Genomic DNA, 16,947 nt, shown 5'->3' with positions numbered 1-16,947 from the left:
GGGTATTACTTTGAAATCGAAAGTAAAACTTAATGTATTGTATTTAGATCGCTGATCCCTCTTATTGCATTAAAATGACGAATTAAGAAATGGGGCATTGGCCAGCATTGGCCAGATTTGGCGACTTTTTGAATGGCAATCGAAAAATGTGAGATATGACCACAATGTCACGAAATGTCTCATTTTATAGCTCCAAGTCACTACTTTACAATGAAAAAATAATTATGATTATAGCTTGTTCCATCGTTTACTTATAAGCTTTTTAGTAGACCTTGGTTTCAGTGATAAGTCAAACCAAGGTGTACTAAAGTGCTTATAAGTAAACGAAGGAACATGCTAGGAACATATTTAGTTTTTCGGTGTAAACTAGAGATGTGCAGCTTTAAAATGAGATATTTCGTGACATTGTGGTCATATCGCACATTATTCTATTGTCATTCAAAAAGTCAGCCAAAGCTGGCCTAAGGCACAATAAGATGTTATTAAGGTTGGCAACTTGGCCATTAGTGGGTTAAATGGCCCATAAACAGCTGTTAACAAACAATCCACAAAATAATACAAAGAGCTCATGACTACATTTGGCCTGTTGCCAAATGCCGCTTGGCTTGGCGCCGCTGTTGAATGTCAGCAAGGTTTTGTATATAGAAGTGCCAATTGTGCCATGATTTCATTTTCTTGATAGTCAGTGTGCCACATCATCATATATTTCCAATTGATTTTGACTGTCCCATATCTGTCCATAGACTATACGTAATCTTTAGAAATATTTCCTTTCACATCAGGAATCAGGATGTATGATCGTTAGACTAGCAATAACCCACCTATCTCCCAGACTCGGAGTTAAGAGTTTGCATGAGTGTAGAATTATGTGCAGGATGTAATTTGTGAGGGCACTTATTTTAACAGTGTGCCAGTGATCACCCTCCCCTGTGCCAATGGTGGCAGTGGCACCCGACCCGTGCCCCTGGTTTAATGTATTATTGGATTCTGAACAACTGTCATTTAGGGATGACCAGGAAGGCTCTGTCTCCATTGTGATGTCATCGTCTCTAAGAGGGCGTACGTGCGTGGAGGTCATATCTTGCACAGAAAGCTTGTCTGGGCGAGGCTCTTATCTGATGCTGCTGCCGGTCGGCAACGTGACAATACTATATTTGACAGACGACCTGTGAGACAGTTAAACACTGCTGACATGCTTATGAAGTCTGTAATTACTACATTTGATGTCGTGATTTGATGCAAATTGGTCCCACGGATCCATTAGAAGTTTGAAGAGCTTGCATCACTGGTCCTTTGTGAAAGAGTGACATTCATATACACCAGAGGTTCTCAAGTTGTGGGTCGGGACCCTCGCCACATGACAGTGAAGTGACAATTTGAGAACCTGTAAGACCATTTTAAGTAATCAAGTAGAAGTCATTTACAAATTATACTATAAAAACTGGTCAAACATTAGCCAAATTGTCAAATACTAGTAGTATAAGAAAGAAAGAGGCAAACACTGTAAAATAGTCGATCTACATTCTCAGTGAGCTTGTAGATATGCTCATTAAACAATATTTATCCGTGAAACCGATTCAAACAAAATGTAATGTAATACGGTACCTCTAGTCCTACGTTCCAAGCGCTTGTCAGGTACCCAGTTCAAATTAGGGATGCACCGATCCGGCTTTTTGGCATTCGATACCGATTTCGATACATGGGGGTCCAGTATCTGCCGATACAGAGTACCGATCCGATACCCCCCACAAAGAAACGTAATAACCTATTAAGCTGTATGCCTCACTGTGTGGAGTCTGGAATCATTATTTTGTGTAAGGCAACATCAAGGCTTGACTTAAACATTACTTTCCCAACTTTGTAAAACAAAATGTAACAAACACAGATATAAATGCACTGAATTATTTATTAAATAACTGTGCAACAATTAGACCAGGTTAATGTGTGCGCATTCCACATGTTATACTGTCAATACTACACTGCTGTGTCACAGAGGTAATTACTGTAATTACACATAATTATCGGATCGGATCGGATAATGGATCGGCCACCGATCCGATACCCGATCTAGAATTTTAGCCTGGATCGGCGCCGATCTCCGATACGAGTATCGGATCGGTGCATCCCTAGTTCAAATATGATTCTTTTGGGGGTCGCTGCCTGGAAATGTTGAGAACCACTGATTTTACAGTATACTAGGGTGAAGACCGGTGGGAACACATGCCCTTCTGTTATGCAATACCCGTTGTCAGAGTGCTTGGTGCAGTACTCATTATCATAGAACGTGGAGGACAGTCTATGACGTCATGATCTCCCATTCGGTTATGCGCTACCAGAGTACCAGAGTGTAATATCATATTCCAGTCTATGATCTTAGTACTGTGACGTCATATTGATGAAATTACATCAGGGATCTCCATATATACAGTATGGCAATGGGCATACTGTATAAGGGACAGCGACAGATTTGTGGATTCTTGGTTATCCGCTGATCTCTCCACTGCACTCCCGATTATCGCTGCTCCTCCGTGATGATAACGCGATAAGATTGGTCGACTGGTCCAGAGATATGCAGGGGACACAGAGATTTCGTGCATTTATTTATAGATGCATAATTAATTATTACAATGGTATATTTTTGTATATTCAGGTTTGTTTTGTCTCAATGTTTGTTTCACATCATCATGTTGTAAGATGATAAGAGCGCCCCTCACTTCACACGGAAGTGATCTTTATAATCGATTTTCCATATCTTTGATTTTGCCAATTAACCCCTTTCTGACCTGAGATCAGATTCATACGAGGTTTCCGCCGGACACACACTGGTCTGATGAACCCATTCTGACCTGAGATCAGATAAAAAAAAAATCAGATTAAAACAAAATAGCAGACCTACAAGCTCTTAGCGCGCCACTCGGTGGCGCGCTATGAGCTTGTAGATCTGCTATTTTTCAATAGCTAAAGCACGACATGATGCCAACACCAAAATGGGTTCCCGGTCAGAATGGGTTAAGCCCCTTTCAATTGAATTCAGAGATTTCTGTTGACGAATAGCATTAGCAAACATAGCCGATCTTCACTTTCCGTATGAAACATTTGGAATTCTTTGGAATTTGTATTTTATTTTTATTACATTATTTTGAAGATTCATATTTATTTTTACCATAAATTAGGTATGCCATTGGTATATAAATGACATATGTGCAGTATTGACGTCGCTCAAGTGCGTTCTATTTGCAGATGACACAAGTTTATACAGCCCAGGAAAAGATCTTATACAACTCGTGTACAGTGATATCAACAAATTATCATTGCACCGTAGCAAAACGAAATACATGATCTTTAGTAATAAAATAATAGATAATTCAGTTAAATTAACAATAAATGACAGAAATTGAATGAGTATATGAAAATAAATTATTGGGTGTAATAATAGATAGTCAACTAAATTGGAAATCACACGTAGTGCACATACAATAAAAAAATCTAAAGAAACAATAGATATAACTATATTATATAAAATTAGAGACATGGTAAACAAAGACTCACTATGCACTGTATTCCCTCATACTTCCATACCTAACCTATTGTGTGGAGTTATGGGGGAACACATACAAAACAATAATAAAACCCAACTTTATGCTACAAGAAAAGGCCATAAGAATCTTAAATGAAACGGAATATCTTGCAGCTAGTACCTGCAAATCCGCTCTTAATCTGCAAAAACGCATTAAAACTAGAAGATATAGTCGACCTCAACACTGCAATATTCATGTACTGTACAAAAAAAATACTACCATCATCCATACAGGAGCTGTTTGAAACTAGAGAGACCCAGTACAACCTCAGGGGGACTTGTGTATTGGCAAGGACCAACACAAAAGCCAGATGTATATCTAAATTAGGGGCTGATCTATGGAATAGCCTAGATAAAGAGCTAAAAACTGATTTATGTAAACACAACTGAAGTATTTTTAGTACATTCATTCAATAAATTGGTTTTGGGTTGTGTGCCCACAGCACTACTGTCTGAAGCCTCCTGGTACTCGGGAGAGCAATCGTCTTGACTGACTGACTGACTGTAGCATGGGCATGCCATGCGGGGAGCCATGATCATTGTGCTCTGTGCCATGCCACGGACCCACACCAGCAAATTGGCTCATTTGCATGCTGTCTGCTAGACCTTGAGGGGTTCCTTTGCACACCACCAGGACATATTGATATCCCCCAAATCCTGGGGAAAGTGACTTTTTTTGCGTGATGTGTAATCAGTATTATGACTGTGTGTAGGCTATATGAGGCAGAGGCCGTCACGGTTTTTAACCCGGCTCCTCCCCCTGTCTGTTTGCTCTCCCTTTCTCGGCTCATATTTGAGAGAGGCTCTTTGCTCAGCCATCCATAATGCATGAAATGATACAATCCAATCTGCTTAGCCTCCTCCATCATTTACACCACATCAATAATGGAAGCACGGCCTCCCGCTTGTTTCAAAAAATTGGGCCGTCTCTGCCTAGTGAAAGAATATCTGAAAGTTCAAATCAAAACTCTTGTAATTTTGAGGGTTTGTTATGTTTCCTCATTTATATTTCATCACTCTGTGTATAAATGAATACAATATAAATGTAGCCTCCGTCTTCAGATCAGCGTGCGTTCTGACTTCTGTTTGGCCTCGTCTGGCAGACGTGCTTCTTGTTCTCTTCTTGGAATCAGAGCCCAAACTGTTCCGTCTGGGAGGCACGCATCTCGTATGCCTTGATAAATCCTGTCAGAGTGGTGTGTACCTGGAGCGCTGCATTAACCCATTCTGACCGGGCAGTGGGCACCCATTTTGGTGTCAGCATCATGTCGTGCTTTAGCTATTGAAAAATAGCAGATCTACAAGCTCATATCGCGCCACCGAGTGGCGCGATACGAGCTTGTAGGTCTGCTATTTTTGAAAAGAATCGAAGAAAGACTGACATTTTTAGAATCTGATCTCAGGTCAGAATGGGTTCATCAGACCAGTGCGTGTCCAGCGGAAACCTCGTATGAATCTGATCTCAGGTCAGAATGGGTTAATACATAATAGTGTCTGACACTGTGACCGATGAGCTGCGTCTCTTTCGACTCTCTGTCTGCATGTCGTTCATTCATCCCAGCACTCCTCTCATCTCCTTTTCTCACTCCGTCCCTCTCCATTATTCCCTGACACCTATCCAGGGCTTGCGTGCGTGCGTGTGTGCGCGTGTGTGTGTGTGTGTGTGTATGCATTCAAGTACACAGTGTTTCCTTACTTGGATTAATTAACTTTGTATTTCAAATATGATGCTTTATGGTCCTGTTAATATTAACCTTCCAGCACTATTTTTAAAAGATTCATCATTATCAGAACTCATGAGACGTTTATTAAGGCTATGCAATGTTGTGCGTGGGCGCGCGCATGTGTGTGTGTGTGAGAAATCAAGCACATGCTTGCATGTCACTGTGCTCAGGGCACCACACTAATGCTGGTCCACAGACAGACCTGTAGAGTTTTAATGTTTTTGTGCTGAAGTCAGGCCATCTGGAATGTTCCAGGTACTGATGCAGGCAGCATATATATATATATATATATATATATATATATATATATATATATATATATATATATATATATATATATATATATATATATAACCCATTCTGAACGGGCACCCATTTTGGTGTTGGCATCATGTTATGCTTTAGCTATTGAAAAATAGAAGATCTACAAGCTCATATCGCGCCACCGAGTGGCGCGCTATGAGCTTGTACGGTAGGTCTGCTATTTTTGAAAAATCGAAGAACGACTGACATTTTTAGAATCTGATCTCAGGTCAGAATGGGTTCATCAGACCAGTGTGTGTCCAGTGGAAACCTCGTATGAATCTGATATCAGGTCAGAATGGGATATATATATATATATATATATATATAGCTGCAGCCCAGGTCTAGCATGAAGTATGACTACTGATGTAGCCTAGATTCTTCGATTTCACTTAATTGATCCCAAGGGGGAAATTAAATATTGCAGTAGCTAAGATAGATAGATAATACAAAAGGCACATCAAAACAAAACAAAGAGAGAAACCCTCCCACACACTCCAACATTTTGCTTCCAGTCTGTCAGGCTTGGCTGCCCCCCCCCCCTCCCCCCCCACAGGCCTGTGGCTGGCAGACTGAAAGATAGGGAAGATAATGTGGGTTAACCCATTCTGACCTGAGATCAGGTTCTAAAAATGTCAGTCGTTCTTCGATTTTTCAAAATAGCAGACCTACAAGCTCGTATCGCGCCACTCGGTGGCGCGATATGAGCTTGTAGATCTGATATTTTTCAATAGCTAAAGCATAACATGATGCTGACACCAAAATGGGTGCCCGGTCAGAATGGGTTAACGACAGACTCACTCTGATGTTGTAGATAGCATTGTTCCTTCCACGACTCAGGACTAGTGTTTGGTGGTTGTTATTATCAGCAGATGTAGTGTCTGTGTTCCTTCAGAACAAGGAGGGAGGCAGGGTGGAGGTTCTTGATGTTGGCGCTGCTGACTATTAAAGCAACTCGTCAGCCCCAAGTGAGTTGGGCTGACATTCCTCAGGTGCCGTGTCACTTTAAGACGGAACGTGTGGTGCATAAACGCGCGCCAATGTCACATTGTTTCATCATGGGCGAGGTTTCTACTGTCAACCCAATGCTCCGCCTGTCACAATCACAACTAATGTTTGAGATAATCGCAATTAGTTTAGCATAATCGTTCCATGTTAAAAAAACTATTTCAACCATTTTCCAAAAATAGCAAATCAAATGGCAATCAAAATCAGCCTCTAAACGGTCTAAAACGGTTACGTTATTTGTCATATCTGCTGTGTGTATTTTGTAATTATGAAGCCTGGAAACCGAACGGGAATAAAAAATGCTATTCATTCATAATTACGTTCATTGTTCAGTGTCAGAAACACAACCGTTAATCGCGAGTATTTGTGTGACAATTCATTGACAATTTAACCCTGTAATGGTGACGGGCCACGGCCCTATGCTCCGCTGCTGCACAGAGAAAACATTGGTCGACCTCGGCTCACAGTTGGGTTACATTACGCTGCTGAACGCTGGAGTTGCATCGACTACGGTAGTTGGTGAGATGTACAAGCGAGCTTCCTGAGAATGTTAAAACGCCACAAGACGATATCAAGTGTGAGACGCAAGATGAATGTGGTTATAGCATAACCTTGAGAGCGATGTGAAGTTGTCAACTGTATTGACACAGCCAGACTGCACAGAGTGCACACAGAGGCTTCTCATGGCTGAGCTCAGAGCAGCGGTGGAAAGTAACCCTACTAAGTACATTAGCTACAGACTAGTGTTTCCAATTTTCAATACTTTGACTTCTACTCCACTACATCTGTAGATTTTGATGATTATTACAAAACACATTGCCCATTTCATCCCTATATAGATTTGGGACATTTGAAAATAGCTGATTGGTAGTGGTACGCATTGTGAGCTTGTACATCGGCTATTTTCAAAATCGTTATAAACATTTGAAACCTTGTGAAATGGGTTATTCAGCATGAGTCATTTCAGTACTTTTAAGTTACAGTTAAGTACATTTTGATACCAATTATTTTGAATATCTGACTTTTACCTGTAAGTGCTTCTATATTGCAGAACTGATACTTTTACTTAAGTTAAAAAAAAAAATTCACCACTCTGAAAGCAGTGGGCCCTGTCTCTCCTCTAAACAGGACCTGTATAGCTGCTAAATTGTTTACAGAGGAACGGAGTGTGTCAATAATAAAAGCTCCACAGTACAAAATCAATGCAGCCATAGTGTGTGTGTGTGTGTGTGTGTGTGTGTGTGTGTGTGTGTGTGTGTGTGCGCGCGCGCGCAAATTGATCTGCATTGCAAGGCTGTAAATGATGACAGAGAAAATGACTGTCACATTTGATTCGTTCGGACTTCGGAGACAGATTGCGGGGCGTGAAATTCCCCTGCTCACATCAATTTACCACAGACCACAGGCCGTGATGTAGCCGGAGACCATGCCATGAGGAAACCTAGCCACGTGGTCAGTGCTAATGGACCTTAATGAATTATTTAACTAATCTTGTTTCCTCTTTCTTGTTTTTCTTTCTCCCGTTCTCTGTCTCTCTTCTTGTTTGGACTCTCTGTTGACTTTCTTCTACCCTGTGCATCTCTCTGTCTCTCTCTCCCTTCTCCCTGTGCATCTCTCTGTCTCTCTCTCCCTTCTCCCTGTGCATCTCTCTGTCTCTCTCTCCCTTCTCCCTGTGCATCTCTCTGTCTCTCTCTCCCTTCTCCCTGTGCATCTCTCTGTCTCTCTCTCCCTTCTCCCTGTGCATCTCTCTGTCTCTCTCTCCCTTCTCCCTGTGCATCTCTCTGTCTCTCTCTCCCTTCTCCCTGTGCATCTCTCTGTCTCTCTCTCCCTTCTCCCTGTGCATCTCTCTGTCTCTCTCTCCCTTCTCCCTGTGCATCTCTCTGTCTCTCTCTCCCTTCTCCCTGTTCATCTCTCTGTCTCTCTCTCCCTTCTCCCTGTTCATCTCTCTGTCTCTCTCTCCCTTCTCCCTGTTCATCTCTCTGTCTCTCTCTCCCTTCTCCCTGTGCATCTCTCTGTCTCTCTCTCCCTTCTCCCTGTGCATCTCTCTGTCTCTCTCTCTCTTCTCCCTGTTCATCTCTCTGTCTCTCTCTCTCTTCTCCCTGTGCATCTCTCTGTCTCTCTCTCCCTTCTCCCTGTGCATCTCTCTGTCTCTCTCTCCCTTCTCTCTGTGCATCTCTCTGTCTCTCTCTCCCTTCTCCCTGTTCATCTCTCTGTCTCTCTCTCCCTTCTCCCTGTGCATCTCTCTGTCTCTCTCTCCCTTCTCCCTGTGCATCTCTCTGTCTCTCTCTCCCTTCTCCCTGTTCATCTCTCTGTCTCTCTCTCCCTTCTCCCTGTGCATCTCTCTGTCTCTCTCTCCCTTCTCCCTGTTCATCTCTCTGTCTCTCTCTCCCTTCTCCCTGTGCATCTCTCTGTCTCTCTCTCCCTTCTCCCTGTGCATCTCTCTGTCTCTCTCTCCCTTCTCCCTGTTCATCTCTCTGTCTCTCTCTCCCTTCTCCCTGTGCATCTCTCTGTCTCTCTCTCCCTTCTCCCTGTTCATCTCTCTGTCTCTCTCTCCCTTCTCCCTGTTCATCTCTCTGTCTCTCTCTCCCTTCTCCCTGTTCATCTCTCTGTCTCTCTCTCCCTTCTCCCTGTTCATCTCTCTGTCTCTCTCTCCCTTCTCCTCAGGGACTTCCTTCCACGAGGGTCGGGCATTGTTACCCGCCGACCTCTCATTCTGCAGCTGGTCAACAACAAAGCGGGTGAGTCTGGCGGTTCTTTGCCCAGCGATGCCCCCTGTATGCTTTCATCACCGTCCTCCACCATTGTTGGCCTCCACTCAACAGCGCCTTTCTCTTTCTCTTGTGCATGCACCTGCTCTGCCCTCTCTCTACCTCCCTCCCTTCACTGTTTCTCCATGGCTCTGCTCCCTGTAGAATACGCAGAGTTCCTGCACTGCAAAGGGAAGAAGTTTGTGGACTTCGATGAGGTGCGGTCGGAGATCGAGGCGGAGACGGACCGGATCACAGGCTCCAACAAGGGCATCTCCGCCGTCCCCATTAACCTGAGGGTGTACTCCCCCAACGGTAAGAGACGGACCGGATCACAGGCTCTAACAAGGGCATCTCCGCCGTGCCCATTAACCTGAGGGTGTACTCCCCCAACGGTAAGAGACGGACCGGATCACAGGCTCCAACAAGGGCATCTCTGCCGTGCCCATTAACCTGAGGGTGTACTCCCCCAACGGTAAGAGACGGACCGGATCACAGGCTCCAACAAGGGCATCTCCGCCGTGCCCATTAACCTGAGGGTGTACTCCCCCAACGGTAAGAGACGGACCGGATCACAGGCTCTAACAAGGGCATCTCTGCCGTGCCCATTAACCTGAGGGTGTACTCCCCCAACGGTAAGAGACGGACCGGATCACAGGCTCTAACAAGGGCATCTCTCTTACACCCCATGTGGGCAGCCTCTGTCTGGCACACTCATCCGTCATTCGTCAACACGGCTTTCACTAATGGCGTCTCGTCTTTCACTGCTACTCTCTTTGTCTTGTGAATGTCTTGTCTGTGTGTGTGTCAGTGCTGAACCTGACCCTGATCGACCTGCCGGGGATGACCAAGGTGGCGGTCGGGGACCAGCCCGTGGACATCGAGCACCAGATCCGGGACATGCTGCTGCAGTTCATCACCAAGGAGAGCTGTCTGATCCTGGCCGTCACCCCCGCTAACCAAGACCTGGCCAACTCTGACGCGCTCAAGATCTCCAAGGAGGTGGACCCACAGGGTAAACTACAGGAGATTATTATTATAACAGATCTCCAAGGAGGTGGACCCACAGGGTAAACTACAGGGGATTATTATTATAATAGATCTCCAAGGAGGTGGACCCACAGGGTAAACTACAGGAGATTATTATTATTATAATAGATCTCCAAGGAGGTGGACCCACAGGGTAAACTACAGGGGATTATTATTATAACAGATCTCCAAGGAGGTGGACCCACAGGGTAAACTACAGGGGATTATTATTATAATAGATCTCCAAGGAGGTGGACCCACAGGGTAAACTACAGGGGATTATTATTATAACAGATCTCCAAGGAGGTGGACCCACAGGGTAAACTACAGGGGATTATTATTATAATAGATCTCCAAGGAGGTGGACCCACAGGGTAAACTACAGGGGATTATTATTATAACAGATCTCCAAGGAGGTGGACCCACAGGGTAAACTACAGGGGATTATTATTATAACAGATCTCCAAGGAGGTGGACCCACAGGGTAAACTACAGGGGATTATTATTATAACAGATCTCCAAGGAGGTGGACCCACAGGGTAAACTACAGGGGATTATTATTATAATAGATCTCCAAGGAGGTGGACCCACAGGGTAAACTACAGGAGATTATTATTATAACAGATCTCCAAGGAGGTGGACCCACAGGCTAAACTACAGGAGATTTATTTTTTTATTTTTTATAATTTATATTTTTTGTCCCACGATTTTGTAACCCATTTTTCACTCCTGTGTCAATCATCCTGTGATGTGATCCTGGGCTCTACACACCCTCCGCCAACCTGGGGAGACCAACGGACTTAACTCATGCTTCCTTCATGCCTGAGTGTCCAAGTTGCTCCTTTACACCTGACAGGGGGGGAGTGTCCCTGGTTGGACGTAGCGCGTGGAAGGAACACGTTATTCCAACCAGTTCCTTTCCCCTCCATCAGGCGTCCTGGCTGGCCAGGGGGAGGCAGTTTAGAGACCAGGATTACTGCATGTTTTTGTGAGGGTACCTACCCTAGGGGACACAGGGAGAACATGCAAACTCCACTCCAGATTAATAATATAACAGATCTCCAAGGAGGTGGACCCACAGGCTAAACTACAGGAGATTATTATTATAAATTTTTTTTAAGATATTTTTTTTGCGGCTTACGCCTTTTATTGATTTTTGAAGGGACAGACAGTAGGCTGACAGGAAACGGGAGAGAGATGGGGGGATGACATGCAGTAAAGGCCGTGTCGGGTCCGGGAGTCGAACCCGCGGCACACTGCGACTGGATTACCAGTCCGGTGCCCAGACCGTTACGCTACGGCCTGGGCCTACAGGAGATTATTATTATGATCGTAGAACGTGAAGATGACAAAGGAGAACCCAGTCAGTCGGTCTGTGTTATCCGTTACCTTATAGCATTGTACTCTGTATGTGGTTGTTTACCCATTCGTGTCCGGCTTCTTCATGTACTTTATTTATTTCTCATTGTGGACACTGCTGGGGGAAAAGGTCAAAGGTCACTGATGGGGGAAAAGGTCAAAGCAACTTTACACAGGAGCGTGTTGTGAAATAACAAAAACGAGGGCCAGATAGGTTGTGTCGATCTACTTAGTGTGCGTATGTATGTATGTACTGTATGTACTGTATGTATGTACTGTATGTGGACTGTATTACATTGTCCCTTTGTCTCCAGGTCTGCGCACCATAGGTGTTATCACCAAACTAGACCTGATGGACGAAGGGACGGACGCAAAGGACATCCTGGAGAATAAGCTTTTGCCACTGCGTAGAGGTGAGGGTGATTCTCACACACACACACACACACACACACAGAATGCATTCTCCGCTGCCATTTTTTCCTCCTTCCCCTTTTTCTACTTTGTACATATAGGGCTGTATTTTGCGTGTCTTAAGTACCAGGTCTTATTCCCTAACTTGAGTAAAATAAAGACCTGGAGGCGTGATCAATGCCATTTGGCTATTCTGAGTGGCCAAAGAGCATTGATCACGCCTCCAGGTCTTTAGTTTACTCAAGTTAGGGAATAAGACCTGGTACTTAACCCATTCTGACCGGGCACCCATTTTGGTGTCAGCATCATGTTATGCTTTAGCTATTTAAAAATAGCAGATCTACAAGCTCATATCGCGCCACCGAGTGGCGCGATACGAGCTTGTAGGTCTGCTATTTTTGAAAAATCGAAGAACGACTGACATTTTTTTAGAATCTGATCTCAGGTCAGAATTTGGTTCATCAGACCAGTGTGTGTCCGGCGGAAACCTCGTATGAATCTGATCTCAGGTCAGAATGGGTTAAGACACGCAAAATACAGCCCATAGTGTTTTATGTTTTATGTTGATGATATTGTATTCTGGTGTTATTTTTTCATGTCGATAAATTAAATACATAAGACCACCACATGAGTGTTGTCCTCTTCGGCCCAAATGTATGACTGCACCTCGTTTAACGATTACCTTTCTGTCTCATAAAGTATTCAATCGATCGATGAAAAGCAACAGGAGAACCTGCTCTCCTCGTGGACTACATGGTGTGGTTTTGTGTGTTCAGGATACATCGGCGTAGTAAACCGCAGTCAGAAGGACATCGACGGGAGGAAGGACATCAAAGCTGCACTGGCTGCAGAGAGGAAGTTTTTCCTGTCCCACCCGGGCTACAGACACATGGCGGAACGCATGGGCACCCCCCACCTACAGAAGACCCTCAACCAGGTCTGCTGCTGCCCAGACCCATGGGCTCCTTGTGTGGCATTTTCGGATTTCAGTGTTGTCTGTTCAAAAATTGCAGATATACAAGCTCAAGGCTTGCTTGTAGATCTGCTATTTTTGGGGAAAATGTTGAATATTTTGAATTACGGAAAAAGTCATTTATAATTGGATAGCAATTGTCCTCAGGCCTTAACCCATTCTGACCTGAGATCAGATTCATACGAGGTTTCCGCCGGACACACACTTGTCTGATGAACCCATTCTGACCTGAGATCAGATTTTAAAAAATGTCAGTCGTTCTTAGATTTTTCAAAAATAGCAGACCTACAAGCTCGTATCGCGCCACTCGGTGGCGCGATATGAGCTTGTAGATCTGCTATTTTTAAATAGCTAAAGCATAACATGATGCTAACACCAACATGGTTGCCCGGTCAGAATGGGTTAATGGGGAAATGAAGATCAACTAAAGATTAATTTAAAATTAATCTTTAGTTAGTCTTTAGAGAATATTAAATGAATTAATATTCTCTCTCTAGCAACTCACCAATCACATCCGGGATACGTTGCCTGGCCTGCGTAACAAGCTCCAGAGCCAGCTGCTCTCCCTGGAGAAGGAGGTGGAGGAGTACAAGAACTTCAGACCTGACGACCCCACACGCAAGACCAAGGCTTTATTACAGTTGAGTATAACCCTAACCCCAGGTGCAACACCATGGCTTTATTACAGTTGAGTATAACCCTAACTCCAGGTGCAAGACCAAGGCTTTATTACAGTTGAGTATAACCCTAACCCCAGGTGCAACACCATGGCTTTATTACAGTTGAGTATAACCCTAACTCCAGGTGCAACACCATGGCTTTATTACAGTTGAGTATAACCCTAACTCCAGGTGCAACACCATGGCTTTATTACAGTTGAGTATAACCCTAACTCCAGGTGCAACACCATGGCTTTATTACAGCTGAGTATAACCCTAACTCCAGGTGCAACACCATGGCTTTATTACAGTTGAGTATAACCCTAACTCCAGGTGCAACACCAAGGCTTTATTACAGTTGAGTATAACCCTAACTCCAGGTGCAAGACCAAGGCTTTATTACAGTTGAGTATAACCCTAACTCCAGGTGCAACACCATGGCTTTATTACAGTTGAATACTTAAGTGCTATTTTGTTTCCATGCTCCCCTCCCCCCACACCTCCCAGGATGGTGCAGCAGTTTGGCGGGGACTTTGAGAAGTGCATCGAGGGCTCCGGGGACCAGGTGGACACCAACGAGCTGTCAGGCGGTGCCAAGATCAACCGCATCTTCCACGAGCGCTTGACCTACGAGCTGGTTAAGGTATGGCCAGGAAATGGTCCATACGTTTCCTTTTCCTCGACCTACGAGCTGGTTAAGGTGTTCCACGTGTTCAGTTGTTCATAAAACATGCTGAGTTCTGCACAAAATAGGCTAAAGTTAAATCACTCTCATTCTCTCTCCCTGATGTTCTCGCTAGTAGAATGGGAAGATCTATGAACCCAAAACATGTTCATCTGGCTTCTATTCTGGGCTTGCAGATCTATTATGTTCGGTGCGCGACGGGGCAGACAGACTCCACACTATACCATACAATACAAACAAATCAGGCTTGAGCTGTAAAACCTTTATAATGTAAACGCAGCAGCGGCACTGGGACACTTCATTAACCAGAAAGCATGTAAATAATAATATCGAGCTGATTTGATCGTCTGTAAATGGTGGCGTTTATTATTATGTTGATTCAATCCCCCTTAAGTCCTTAATATCCAGGTTTGTTTGATTGAAAGTTTTGATGGAAAATGTTATTAACAGTTTGTAGAATGGGTACAGTTCAAGGAAAGTACAGAGGCAGTTCCACTTTGAATGTACTTTTCCTGGATTTATACACTTATTACTTATTACTTATTACAAACATGTGAAACTGCGTTCTGTCTTTTAAAGGACAACTTTAGTTTTTTTCAACCAAGGTTCATGTTTTAGGTTGTTATTAGAGATAGTAAAAGATGAGTGTTATTTCTTTTTCCATTTGCTGCTTTCTTTCGGTTTAGGGATTTTAGCTGTTTTTGACAGGGGGGCGGGGGCATTCGAACATGGGGCTAAATACATCTTTATTTACAATATTTTATAGCAATTGTTTTTTTTATTATTTACTATAGTCCTACTAGACCCCAATAAATTATATTTGACAACAAAAGATCATGGGATCTACTGAATGTGTCAAACTGACATATTGAGCCTATGACACACAGTGTGGATTCCCCCCAGTAGGCTACCTTCACATTCAGTAGATCCTGTGATCTTTTGTGGCCAGATGTAATTTATTGGGGTCTAGTAGGACTATAGTAAATAAAATAAAAATAAATCGGCATAATATTTTGTAAATAAAGACGTATTTAGCCCCATGTTCGAATGCCCCCTCCCCCCTGTCAAAAATAGCTAAAATCACTAAAAGAAAAGAAAGCAGCAAATGAAAAAGAATCAATTAACTCATCTTTTACTTTCTCTAATAACAACCTAAAACATGAACCTTAGTTGAAAAAAACTAAAGCCTCTCCAACACGGAGCGGAGCTAAAGCATGTATGTGACGCGATTATTCTTCGGTTCATTGATTAGGCTTCAATGACAGAAAGACAGGCATATGCGCCTGTTCTCTGTTCTCGGAATCCACGGCTCTGCCCAGCCCGACCAATCGGCATACATTTTAGGCTCGGCCCTACGAGAAAATGTTTGGCCCGGGGCAGAATTTGAGAACTGTACTCTGTGTACTGTGAAGTCCTTTGCTGATTAAAGTGCTGTATAAGTGGGGTAGTTAATATCTTGTTCTCTGTCCCCCAGATTGTTTTTAATGAGAAGGAGCTGAGGAGGGAGATCAAGAATGCCATCAAGAACGTCCATGGTGTCAGGCAAGTGAAAGAACAATCAAGGCGGGTCCTCTTTTCAGAAAAAGACTTCGTCCAGAGTGCACTGGAAGCAGTTGACCGCCAGCGTTTGCTAGTTGGACCACTGCATAACCCACCTGCTTTCTCTCCCAGTTGTTGTTGTTCTTCTTCCAAATGTGTTTTACATAGCGATCACTTTTACATAGCTATCACTGGCTCTTTCTATATGTATGTGAAACCTAACCTTTTTAATGTTTCCACCCCCTGTCCTCTCCATCCTTTATCTGTCACTCACACCACCCACCACGCTGTTTTATTTCGCTGTGGATGCGACATGACGAGTTTTGGTGTGATTTTTATGTTACGCATACGTCTTCTAAAGCAATTGTCTTTGTCTTTATTTTGTCTCTCTTTTTCCACTTGCATGACACGTCTCGTCTGCATTTGTCTACGCACGTTCTCTCGTTGGGTATTGTTCTCTCCTTCGCGTAATGGCTGCCCGTTTCTTGTTATGTTTTTCCTGACTGTCTCCTAGTTATTAACCCCTTGTACAACATTGTCTCTCTCTGTCTTACCTGCACATCTATCTGTCCACCCACATTGTCCCGTTAACGTGTCCAATCCATCTTGTCTCAGTGTCTTCTCTGTGTGCGTCTCCTCAGAACGGGCCTGTTCACTCCCGACCTGGCGTTTGAGGCCATCGTGAAAAAGCAGATCGTTGAGCTGAAAACGCCCTGTCTCAAATGTATCGATATGGTCATACAGGAGCTGATCAACACGGTCAGGCAGTGCACCAACAAGGTACTGCAGGCTGTCCAGCATCTCCTCCGAATCGATGCCCCAGCCCGGACACAGGCCAGTGGTGGAGGGCAGCGGGGGGAGGGCACACCGGCTCGGAGTACCCGTCCGTCGGCGGCTGTTAACAGGAAAAAAAAAACATTGAATGTACTTAAC

The 16,947-nt window shown here is 43.9% G+C and overlaps 1 protein-coding gene across 5 annotated transcripts in view; it reads left to right on the top strand.

Annotated features, from left to right (window-relative positions):
• Positions 1 to 16,947, top strand: part of LOC310869674 (dynamin-2-like) — a 55,699-nt gene that overhangs the window by 7,045 nt on the left and 31,707 nt on the right. For 3 of the 5 annotated variants that reach the window (XM_083780506.1, XM_083780505.1, XM_083780507.1), the window contains exons 2-10: positions 9,277 to 9,350; positions 9,525 to 9,674; positions 10,171 to 10,374; positions 12,062 to 12,160; positions 12,935 to 13,095; positions 13,629 to 13,771; positions 14,298 to 14,433; positions 15,950 to 16,017; positions 16,656 to 16,794. In XM_083780506.1, the coding sequence (XP_083636632.1) occupies positions 9,277 to 9,350; positions 9,525 to 9,674; positions 10,171 to 10,374; positions 12,062 to 12,160; positions 12,935 to 13,095; positions 13,629 to 13,771; positions 14,298 to 14,433; positions 15,950 to 16,017; positions 16,656 to 16,794 (1,174 nt within the window). Of the gene's footprint in view, positions 1 to 9,276; positions 9,351 to 9,524; positions 9,675 to 9,937; positions 9,995 to 10,170; positions 10,375 to 12,061; positions 12,161 to 12,934; positions 13,096 to 13,628; positions 13,772 to 14,297; positions 14,434 to 15,949; positions 16,018 to 16,655; positions 16,795 to 16,947 lie in introns of all 5 variants that reach the window. The other 2 variants (XM_083780508.1, XM_083780509.1) reach the window with 2 other exon arrangements.

Source organism: Protomyctophum parallelum (assembly GCF_964188405.1).
Source record: "Protomyctophum parallelum genome assembly, chromosome: 13".
In the NCBI taxonomy this organism is placed as follows: domain Eukaryota; kingdom Metazoa; phylum Chordata; class Actinopteri; order Myctophiformes; family Myctophidae; genus Protomyctophum; species Protomyctophum parallelum.
Note: the sequence above shows the minus strand (reverse complement) of the source record. Positions and strands in the feature narration are given on the sequence as shown.